Consider the following 12,116-nt stretch of genomic DNA (forward strand, 5'->3'; position numbering starts at 1 on the left):
GTCTGTTGCCTTGTTAAAATAGCAAGGAGGGGAATGGGATTTCTGTTTGTTGCAGACCTGCCAGGCCAGGCCCTGCGCTGGGTGTTGTACTTCTATTAAAGTTGACATGGCTGTTTAGGAGAAGAGATTCTCAAGCTGGGCCAGGTAAATAATCTGCGAGGTCCAATGCAAAATACAATTAGAGCCTCTTGTTCATAATGTGTGAAGAATTCAAGAGGGAGACAGCAGAGTATTAAATCAAGTGAGGGGCCCTCCTAACTACGGGGCCTTAAACTGGCTCTGTTATTAAGCTTGAGCTCGAATTCCTACATTGGCACTTATCAGTCATGTGATTCTGGAAAGTCATCTGTAAAATGGGGATAAAAACAGGCCCTACCTCATTGAGTTGTTATTAGAGTTAAATCAGTTACTATTTGAAAAGTGCTTAGAAGAATACCTGGCATTCAACAAGCACTCACCTAAATGTTAAGTAAATACACACTTTACTGAGCCTACACATCTTAAAATGCCAGAGACAATATAGCCACGAAATGCTGAATTTACTAAAATGCTAGAAAAAGTGTTTTGAGAGTTCGGCCCTGATAAACCCTTACTCCTGTGACAGTAGTCACCTTTCCATTTATTTTAACAAACAAAAGATTTTTAGAAGATATTCTGGATTGAGGCCAACTACTCACAAAGCAAAACTGAAGAATAAAAAAAGATACTGGTTTATGCGCTCAGTTCTGGAAGCCTGTGGAGTGCAAATTGTCATGAAGCCAATTTAATATAACTGCTTCCTTTATGCTGAAAGGATTCACCAGGGACCTCTCTGTTTCCATACAGGAAATAAAGCCTGTTATGTCTGAACAAAAACTAAGAAATATTTTTCTTTCTATAACACAGAATACTGTAAAAAAAAAAAAAAACAACAACAACCAAACAAAAAACCTAAAGAACAAGAAATGTGGCTAATCATACAGATTCTTTATTTAGTCCTAGAAAAAATAGTAAGTAAAACAAGTCAGGAGATAATTTGCAGGCAGTGATAAATACTTTTATACAGAAAGGAAATTTAGAGCACAGAGACATACGTACTTAATAGTTTATTAATGTTTGTTTTATAACAGGAACCTCAGTTTCCTCACTGGGTTCCTGACACATTTCTTTACTCTTGATCACCAACAATTCTCAGGATTTTCAAAAGCTTTTTTATAAAAAACATGTAGTTTTTTTGTTCCCCATTTACAGTAAACACTGTGGTTAGCAAAATTCTAAAGAAGTAAGTTGTCGTAGGTCAAACAATTCGCCCGAGGTACACAGATTTGGGATACTTCTCCTTAAGAGTTGGCCACTGAACAATGAAGTAATCGGAGAGGTGAAACAGAATCTTTCCGGACAGGGATAAATGTTCCACTCGGCAGATGCTCTCAACGTAGACAATGATCACTTTCTTTATTCCCAGTATCCCAAGGAGAAGGGCAGATATACAGATAGGAACACATGTTCCTGGTCCGTTACACAACACCTTGGAAAAGAAAACAGTTGAAGGTCAAATAAAAACACAGGATACTACTCTAAGTGAGACATTTAAAATTAAAAATATTCTAACTAAGAGTTTTTTTTTTTTTTTTTTTCAATTCCAAGTCTTGAGTGATTCCCTGCTAAGATCCAGTCTGCAGCAAACTCATGTGCTTGGCAGCCAAGTGGGGCAGTGCTGTCGGCTCCCCTGCTTATCAACTGTGTGCCCTGGGGAAATTACTTTATTTCTCAGCACCTGGGTGGCCTGCTTTGCGTTAAGGGACGTGAGCACACAGTGCCCAGTGTTCGGCCAGCACCCAAGGGACGCGCGTCTGTTGCTCTTCTGACTGGTCTGTGGATCTCGAATGTTAAATACATGGAAATCAGCTGTGATTCACTGTTTTCTAATGTGCTGACTTGTTTGTGTTGATTTTTTTTAAAGTAATCTTTATAATAGTTGGAGGACTGACATGAAAGATATAGGAGAAAACATCTTTAAATGACCAAATTATGTAGAACATTTTTGTTGGAGGTGGAATCACTGTAGTTCAATCCAAAAAAACAAAAACAAACAAACAAAAAAAATCCACCAAAAAAAGGGGGATATTTGAGAGAAGGCTACCAAATGAATGAGATTTTCCCTCAAGAGAATTCAATCCACACTTGTAATCCAGAGACTTTTAATGCTTTGAATTCTGCTAATCCCCCCCCCTTTTTTTTAATAGAAAGCCACTGGTTAAAAACAATTTGGTTGCTGAATTTAATAAGAGAAATTAATATTTAACTCATAGAGTAATTGCAAAGAATTTTTATAAGTTTTTTAAGAAAATGAGAGGAAACCTATTACACAGAACTGTTGGTATGATCATTGCTTGTTGCTTAGATGCTAAGTTGTGTCCGACTCTTTGTGACCCTGTGGACTGTAGCCCACCAGGCTCCTCTGTCCATAGGATTTTCCGGGCAAGAATACTGCAGTGGGTTGCCATTTCCTTCGCCAGATGATCTTCCCGACCCAGGGATCAAACCTCCCGTGTTTCCTGCGTTGGCAGGCAGATTCCTTACCACTGAGCCACCAAGATCATTTATTATTATTTTTAAAACATTTTGCACATCTTAATCATATGTTCATGTTGACTGAATTAGTAAAACCTAATTAAACATTTTTTACTCCAAAAATCATAAAACAGAAGATCTGTGGTTGTCGACACACACTTACTAGGCATAGCCTACGATGTCACACAGGCACTTCAACACAAGGTCCACAAAACTTATTATTAGACATTTGCAACCCCAGGACTGTAGCCTGCTAGACTGCTCTGTTCTTGGGATTTTTCAGGCAAGAATACTGGAGTGGGTTGTCATTTCTTCCCTCAGGGGATCTTCCTGAGCCAGGGATCGGCAGGTGGATTCTTTACCACTGAGCCACCTGGGAAGCCTCAGAGAATTTTAGAGCTGAAATACCCAAATGAGCATTGCAGGGACCCTCTCTGACAGACATGTGTCACAGCTGTGAGACGCATGGAAGAATGTAAGGGTTTGGTAAAGGGCATGTGACCTAAGCCCCACCTTTCCCCGAGGTAGGACCACCTAGAACACCATTCACAGAGCTCTGGGGTCAGACAGAGTAACCTGTTTTCAGGTGGGAACCAATCCTTTTTAGTCTTCCTTAGCTCTTACCTACAAGTTAAATCCCCTGCCTGTCTCCTATGAAGAATTTTTGTTCAGACTTTCTCCTGAAGTCCCAGCTACCAAGCTGCCCTCCAGGCCAGTGCCCTTTAATTCTCAATGAGTTGCCCCTATAATCTTCCTTCATGGACCCTCAAGGGAGCATGAACAAAAAGAAAATGGGACAGGGAATTCCACATATATGCATTAATACATGATATTTGTTATTCTCTAACATGTTTCACTCTGTACAATAGGCTCTAGGTTCATTCACATCATTAGAACTCACTCACATTCATTCCTTTTCATGGCCGAGTAATATTTCATTGTATAAACATCCCACAACTGCTTTACCCATTCATCTGTCAGTGGACATCTAGATTGCTTCCATGTCCTAGCTATTGTAAATAGTGCTGCAATAAACACTGGGGTACATGTGTCTTTTTCAGTTATGGTTTTCTCAGGGAATATGCTCATTAGTGGGATTGTTGGGTCATACAATATTTTTGTGCCTAGTTTTTAAAGGAATCTCCATACTGTTTGTCATAGTGGTTGCACCAATTTACTTTCCTACCAACAGGGCAAGAGGGTTCCCTTTTCCCCACAACCTCTCCACCATTTATTGTTCACAGATTTTTTTGATGATAGCCACTCTGACCAGTGTGAGGTCAGACCTCATTGTAGTTTTGATTTGCGTTTCTCTAATAATGAGCAACGCTGAGCACTTTTTCATGTGTTTACTAGCCATCTGTGTCTTCTTTGGAGAAACATCTCTTTAGATCTTCTGTCTACTTTTTGATTGTGTTGTTTGTTTTTCTGGTAACAATGGTAATCTTAGTTACCACCTCAGCTCTCACTACCACTATTTATTGACAACCCACTGTGGTCAGGTACTGTACTAAACATCTCACATGTATTCTTTTCTTTATATCTCAGATGTATTTTTAAAAATTTTTAACTGGAGGACAATGTTGTGTTGGTCTCTGCCATACAACAATGTGAAGCAGCCACAAGTGTGCATATGTCCCCTCCCCGCTGTGTTAAGTTAATCCTCACAGCAATCGTTTGAGGTTTTGGTTCCCTTTTCACAGAATATGGAAACTGAGATGGACCAGTTGCCAGATCATGCATTGCAAAGGTGGAGTTCCACTGTTTCCAGTCTCCTTTCCTCTATGTGACTCCTAACCGTATATGGGAAGTAGGAAGACTGGACCAGATGACCTTTCCCGTTAGTTCCAGGATTCTAGAATTCTCTGAGTCTCATTTGTTTCTGGTTTTGTCTGAAGCCTAAGTTACAAGATTGTTCTGAATCCTTTCAGGGTTCAGAATTCTAAAAATGCTATTAATGCAAGGTTTCTCAATAGCGGCACTATTGACATTTTGGACTGGGTTATTTTTGCTTGCGGGGGCCCGTCCTGTGCATTGTAGGGTGTTGAGCAGCATCCCTGGCTTCTACCCACAAGATTCCAGTAGCCAAGACGATCAAGAATGTCTCTGGGCACTGCCAACTCTCCAGTTGAGAACCGCTGTGTTAATGTATTCCCTAATCCTTGGATTATTTGTGTTGCTTTTTCTCATTTTTTTCTCCCATAGCACAGAACAAAGTAAAACCTGCAGCTAAAAAAATAATAAAAAGGGTTGCATGTTGGATCTTGAATGTCACAAAAGTATTTTCATGTTTGTTGCCTTTAAAAAAAAAAAAAGAGTACAGGGCTTCCCTTGTGACTCAGTGGTGAAGGATTCGCTTGCCGATGCAGGGGACATGGAATTGACCCCTGATCTGAGAAGACTCCACATGCCACAGAGCAACTAAGCCTGCGTGCCACAGCTACTGAGTCTGTGCTCTGGAGCCTGGGAGCCACAACTATTGAGCCCACCTGCTGCAAACTACTGAAGCCTGCGTGCCTAGAGCCCGTGCTCCTCAACAAGAGAAGCCACCGCAGTGTGAAGCCTGTGCACAGCTAGAGAGAAGCCCCCACTCACTGCAACTGGAGAAAAGCCTGCACAGCAAAGAAGACCCAGCATGGACAAAAATTAACACATTTTTAAAAAGTACATACCTACACGTGTTCCTTCAGTATCTGGTTGGCTGTGAATACACACACACATATGTGTATATATATTATATATCTATATCTATATATACAAGCTGTGAATACATTGATAGAAATGTCTGGAGATAGGGGCATTGGTGGGAGATGCTTTAATAACCTGCCATAGACCAGAAGCAGAGACTGTTAAGGTAAAAGTGGAAATTAAAGGTATTTTGTTTGTTTGCCTCTCTGGACTGCTGAGAGTCAGACTTCACTGAGCGACTTCCCTTTCACTTTTCACTTTCATGTATTGGAGAAGGAAATGGCAACCCACTCCAGTGTTCTTGCCTGGAGAATCCCAGGGACAGGGGAGCCTGGTGGGCTGCCGTCTATGGGGTCGCACAGAGTCGGACACGACTGAAGTGACTTAGCAGCAGCAGCTTGTATCTTTGAGGTACCTTACTGCAAAAATCCTAGGAACAATAAAATCACAAAACCCTAAACCAAATGCTAAAAAAAAAAAACCCTTAATAGTTAAGTGAAGGAAAGCTTTTAATTACATACCGGTTTTAAATCTGAGTTTTACAGAAGCCTTATTATTGTTGTTTAGTTGCGAAGTCGTGTCTGACTAGTTGTGTCTGACTCTTTTGGGACCCCATGGACTGCAGCTTGCCAGGTTCCTCTGGGGGTTCATGGGATTTTCTAGGCAAGAATAGGGACTGGGTTGCCATCTTCTTCTCCAGGGGCTCTTCTGGACCCAGGGATTGAACCTGGGTCTCCTGCATTGCAGGCGGATTCTTCACCACTGAGCTACCAGGGAAGCCCTTACAGAAGCCTGGGTAAATACTGTAAAATTGTGGATTATGGAGTTTCTGTTGTTCATCGAAGCATACCAGAAAGACTTATTTCAAGCACTAAACAAAACGGAATTTACCGAGACAGCCTGGGGAAAGAAGATTTTAAACAATATAATGGTTGAAGTTGTCTTTTTAATTTATAAAAAACACAGAAATACTCTTTCTTATTTTTCTCTTTCCTAAAATACAAATCCTCAGTAAACATGGGTGCAGGGTTATTACTATCTTTCTACCTCACTATCTTGTAAGCTGCTTATGAGCAGGGTCAACTTCTAGTATAACCTATGCTGTTCACATGTGACAAAACAGGCACTCATTAAATTCTGCTGAAGGAAGAAAAAGATGTATTGGGGGACAAGGAAGCTGGAAATCATTTGCCTGTCATATATAAAGTCAAAGGCTCCTGTTGCCAGACTCGACCTTGTTTGTAGCTCTACCACACACATTCATCATGAGCGTAAAGGCTGTGACTGACAGCTTAAAAATTCTTTATTTTTTTTTTACCATCTCACATCCATTGCCTTTTCCTCAGGGGAACCACTGTACCCCTTGCTCTCAACTTAAGTGCTTGAACAGAGTTGAGTTCACACTCAACTACAAGGAGAGGCCATATGATTCTAGTCTGACCAGTGAGAGCCCTAAATTTCCCTGGCAAAAATCATTTGTTCAGAGAAGGGCATCTAATCCAGTGAGAACCACAAGACATAGTAGGACATTTGTTGGGGCTACTAAGAGAGCAGTACCTTCTCTGCTGTACTGGCGCCTAGGAGAATGTGGGCCTGGCACTGCTAACACCTCTCTTGCCGGCAGGTGGAGAGCGGAGAATGAAGCCATCACACAGCACAGTGGGGCAGAGCTGAGAGATGAAGACAGGCCAGGTCCCAAAGGTAGCATTTAAGATCCATGAAGCCAGCTGTGCCTGAAGGAAACCACATCTAGTCCCAGGTTTGTCAGGCATGTGAGGGAATACATTCCATTTTTGCTTAAGCCAGTCTGAATCAGGACGTCTGTCACTAGCAATAAAAAGCATCCCAATTGACACAGCCCTTTATTTTGTCTAACTTATTGCCTAGCCTCTGATTGCTTACGGCGCCAACCGGTAGGTGCTCATATAGGCCTGCTGGATGAATTAACAAATCAATAAATAAATGTCTCTGAAAGCAGGAAACCCAAGACACAGATATACTAAGGATAAAGTAAGTTATGGGTCCAGAAAACAGAGAGAGGTCAGGGCTAATATACACATGAAGTCATGAGGGTAGATGAGCCAGACCAAGGATTAAGAGCAGTTACAAAAGGACTGTTGTTCCATAGATTTGGGTCACCACAGGTCCAGTCCTGTTGACTGAGATATGACACAGCACATGCATGACAACATATATCTAACTAGGGTAGTCTGAACTTCACTCCCAGCTTCGCACGAACCCCATACACAGAATGTGGGCCAAGACCTTTGGGGTCCTAGGTTGGTTTGAAGGTCAATGAGGGTGATCCAAGCATATGAAGGTGAGCTTGAAAGCCAGATGAGGTGAAAGTTAGAGTGTTAATCACTCAGTCATGTCCGACTCTTTGTGACCCCATGGACTGTAGCCCACTAGGCTCCTCTGCCCATGGGGTTTTCCAGGCAAGAATACTGGAGTGGGCAGCCATTCCCTTCTCCAGGGGATCTTATCGATCCAGGGATGGAACCTGGGTCTTCTTCACTGGCAGGTGGATTCTTTATCATCTGAGTCACCTGAAAGCAAGATGTGTGTAAAAGTTAGTCATGTCTGACTCTTTGTGACCCAGTGGACTGTAGCCGGTTAGGTTTCTCTATCCATAGGATTTTCCAGGCAAGAACACTGGATTGGGTTGCCATATCCTTCTCCAGAGGATCTTCCTGACCAAGGGATTGAACCTGGGTCTCTAGCATTGCAAGCAGACTCTTTACCATCTGAGCCACTAGAGATGCCCCATAGAGAGCCCAATGATAGCTGTAATCTGAAAAGACTGGATAGAAAAGCAGATTTCAACTCTGAGGCTGTGGCCTGAAACCTGCCCACTTGCACAGCATCTTGCTGGTAGAGGTGGAAGCTGGAGAAAGCTAATGAATGGCAGGAACACAGCTGCAGGCAAGGTTTTACTGAGCTTCCAGGGCCATGGATAAAGCTGGGGGGAACTCAAACCTATTGTCAAAGCCGAGCTGGCTCAGGCAGGTAGTCTCTGGAGGTCACAGGTCCTGTCAAAACTAACACTTCCATGTATAGGATATTGGTTCCACTATGCTGGAACCAATACAGTGGTAAAAGAGATAAATGAGCAGATAAGGGAGGGAGTAAACACAGAGGCCTGGGACTGGTCAGGAGACACAGGAAGAGCTCAGATGTGAGGCTTCCTATGAAGCCTTATAGGTAGGGCGCTTAAGAATGAACCCTTCTTAGTTTAGAAAATAAGAAAACCACAAGGCGACCTGGCTAAACCGACAGAGACAAGATCTTCAGATTTGGCTAAAAGAAGAGTAATGGAAACCCTAGAGACGGTTATGTCAGTGAATCACTGAGCTAAAATGCAGGGAGGGGAAAATGAGCAGGAGAGAGGGGGAGCTCACATGCGAAGTGGGGCCGGGGAATGGCTTACAGAATGGAATGAAGGAGCTGTACATGAACATGAAGATTGGGAGAAAAGAGTAAGAATTTAGACTATTTAGTTTAAGATTGGTTTGGGAAAAATTGTACTGAGAACATGGCAAAGGTTAAAATGGTGGCGCAGGAAGTCTACCATCACCAGATTTTCTGTTCAATCTTTATAACTTCCCAGCTCAGTGTGGCACCCCACTCCAGTACTCTTGCCTGGAAAATTCCATGAACAGGGGAGCCTAGTGGGTTGCCATCTATGGGGTCGCACAGAGTCGGACACGACTGAAGCAACTTAGCAGCAGCAGCAGCAGCTCAGTGTGAAAAGAGCAGAAAAGCATAAAGAAAAAAAATAATTCTTCTAATCTCATCAATCTGTTAACATTTTGGTATATTATATATACATTTATATTTCACTATAAAATACGTTCATGTATGCACATATGTAATTCTGAGAGCTTACATATACATATTGTAAAGTTCTTTTCAGTTATATTTTTGTGTGTTGTAAAAATTTTTTCAAATTCATGATTTTTAATTACTGCATATATTTAATCCTATGGATATATCATAATTCATCCAACTACTCCTTTATTGTTGAAAATTCAGGCTTTTTCTTTTTGCTATTTTAAATCATGCTGTTATGAACATTTTGTATATAAATCTGTGACCCCTCAAGGCTTTCATTTTGCATTAAACTATGTTCCAGAGTTCTCACTAAGTGAGAGGTTAGAAGAAACAGCTTCAAAGACTTAAGGAAGTTGTAGAAAGTTCAATAAAACAACTGTCCTCAATTGGGAAGGGGCCATGTGGCCTTTTGTTTCTCTTTTTTGTTCTTGTCTGGAAAAGGAGTGATTTCCCACCGTAAGAGCTGGGGCAGCAGGCTGAGCCCAGCTCTCACAGCACCCGTGAGATACCCCTCTCTGCGTCCCCTCTGCAGCCAGTGACTGGGCTGTGACTTGGCCTGATGTTTCTGCCTAGGTCTGACCAGTATCTAGTGGTGCAGAGAGGCAAGGCCAGAGGAGAAGCTGTTCCGGTGGCAGAGGAATCACTGGCAGAATCTGGCACCCAGTACCGGGGGGCCAGCTACATGTTCACTGTCCAGAGGTGGTGGCGGCACTGCCCCTCCAAACCAGCCCTGAGGTTCTAGCTGCTCGGCTCCCCAGCTTGTCCCTCCATGCTTACTAATCCTCCTTCATTAGCTCTCAACAGTCTTTCACTGAATTCTTTTTCTGTTTCAGTCAGCCAGAGTAGATTTTTATGGTTCATTAACAAAGAACCTGACCGGTCTGGAAAAAGACAAAGGCTTTGAGAGCAGCGAATTCAGAGCGAGAGAAGGAACAGCTCACGGCAGAACAGTCGCAGGATTTCCTCGGGCAGGGCCCCGAGCGCTGGCCCGTGTGCACAGGAAGTGGCAGAGTGGGACACGGATGAGGATGCAGAAGGAGGAAAGGCCAGGGTGAATGCTCTGGCACACGGAGACGACACTCGCAAGTCCTCATTTCAGGAGCAGAGGAGGGCAGGAGCAGTGGGAGAAAAGCCTCAGAAAACTGGAGAGAGAGGCATCTGAGAGTAATCAAGAGGGTAAGGGAGAAAATGCAGTCAGAGGGCAGGTGGTCTGTAGCACGCATAGGGTATCGTCAGAGGACCGGAAGGCCGGGGGCGGAGGTACAGCGTGAGCAAAGGCAGCGGCGAGCGCTGGTGCTCACTGGAGGTGGACAGCCGGGAGGAGCAGGACGCAGAGCGGCTGGGATGACGCGTCCGCTTGGCTCACACTGTGGCACACTGCATCTTTTCTTTTTTATGTATATTTAATCATCTGAGTAGTAACAGTTCAATAGGAATATCTAAACATCAAGACCCACATGAAATAACCAAAAAGAATCACTATTTATGAACTTCAAGACCTCTTACAATTCTCTTGCTAACACAGTATTTTCAGAGTTGCCATCATTGTGTACATGGCATTTTGAGGTCTATTTTTCCGAATATATCACTACTTCCATTCCATGTTTGTACATGGGCATCAGCTGCTTCACTGCTTGAACATGTCACCGTCCACTCAGGCCCTGCCTTACTCCTCTTTACCCAGGCATAGCTTTCATCTTCTTTTAAATCATTTCAAAAAAGGTTAAGTTATAAATCATTTTTATTTAGGCCAATGGCTTATGGTATAAAGATAATGAATTTGTTAGTTCCTCAAATATCAGTTACTTCCATTTTGTTTGATAACAACTCAAAAAAATGGTTCCCAATGTAAATTAGGTTCCTGGACCCAATTCCAACGTGTGGACAGAGGAGAGAGAGAGAGAGGAGAGAGAGAGAGAGAGAGAGTGAGTGTGTGTGTGTGTGTGTGTGTGTATGTGTGTGTACTGGCTGTAAATCAGAGGTTCCCATGACCCACTCCTTGAGGTCGAGTCACATGCTAGAATGGCTCACAGAACTCAGAAAAACCAGTTTACTCACTAGTTTATTGATTTATTATGAAGGATACTAAAGGTCACAAACCAATAGCCAGAAAAAGAGACACACAGGGTAAGGTATGGGGCAAAGGTATGGAATTTCCATGCCATTCTCCCTAAGTCTGTACGTATTAACCAATCTGGAAACTCTCCCAACTCTGATGTCTTGAGTTTTTATGGTGGCTTCATTACATAGTCACAATTGATTAAATTACTGGCCATTGGTGACTGACCCATCCTCCATCCTCTCTCCTGTGCCAGAGGTAGAGGCTGGGGGTAGGGTGGGAGTGGGATTGGAGTTCTGACCCTTTAATCACACAGCTGGCTCCACTGGCAAGCAGCCCCCATTCTTGAGTATTTTCCAAAAGTCATCTCATTAACTTAACAAGGCACCTTTATCACTCTCATCACTTAGGAAATTCCAAGGGTTTTAGGAGTTGTGAGTCAGGAACAATGGACGAAGACCAAATATATACCAAAAATATTTTGGTGATCTGAATGGCCAAACATGTATATATATTTAAATCACATAACCATACACTGTAAACTTTGGTCCTGCAGGATCTTGCTCAGTTGATAAGTCCCTAACACTGACACCCCAATGCTGATTGCTCCCAGTCAACCAGAGCATTCTCGCTCATGCTGCAGCCACATAATCCATCAAGAAGCACCAAGGTGCTTATGGACCAAGGCTTTGCAATCACACAGGTGTGAGCTGTCTGCTTAGCAGCAACGTGAATAGGGACAGACTGCTTATTCATTCTGTATCTCAGTTCCCTCACTCACGGTTTCATTTGTTCAAGAAATTGTTATTAAGTAAGGATAGTATGCCAGGTACTGTTCTGGGTATTAGGGATACTGTTGTTTACTAGTAAACTAAAGCCCCTTCTCTCACAAACTTCACAGTCCAGTGGGAAGACAGACAACACGAGGTACACATTTATATCTTTATATAAAGAAGAAGGGGACAGAGACACAACCAATGGA

General features: G+C 42.8%; 1 protein-coding gene across 1 annotated transcript in view; it reads right to left on the reverse strand.

Annotated features, from left to right (window-relative positions):
- ALG14 (ALG14, UDP-N-acetylglucosaminyltransferase subunit) overlaps positions 946-12,116 on the reverse strand; it is a 102,732-nt gene continuing 91,561 nt past the window's right edge. Inside the window, exon 4 of the mRNA XM_005678129.3 lies at positions 946-1,507. Within this exon, the coding sequence (XP_005678186.3) occupies positions 1,277-1,507 (231 nt within the window). The 3' untranslated portion in view covers positions 946-1,276. The remainder of the gene's footprint in view (positions 1,508-12,116) is intronic.

Source organism: Capra hircus, chromosome 3 (genome assembly GCF_001704415.2).
Source record: "Capra hircus breed San Clemente chromosome 3, ASM170441v1, whole genome shotgun sequence".
NCBI classification, from domain to species: domain Eukaryota; kingdom Metazoa; phylum Chordata; class Mammalia; order Artiodactyla; family Bovidae; genus Capra; species Capra hircus.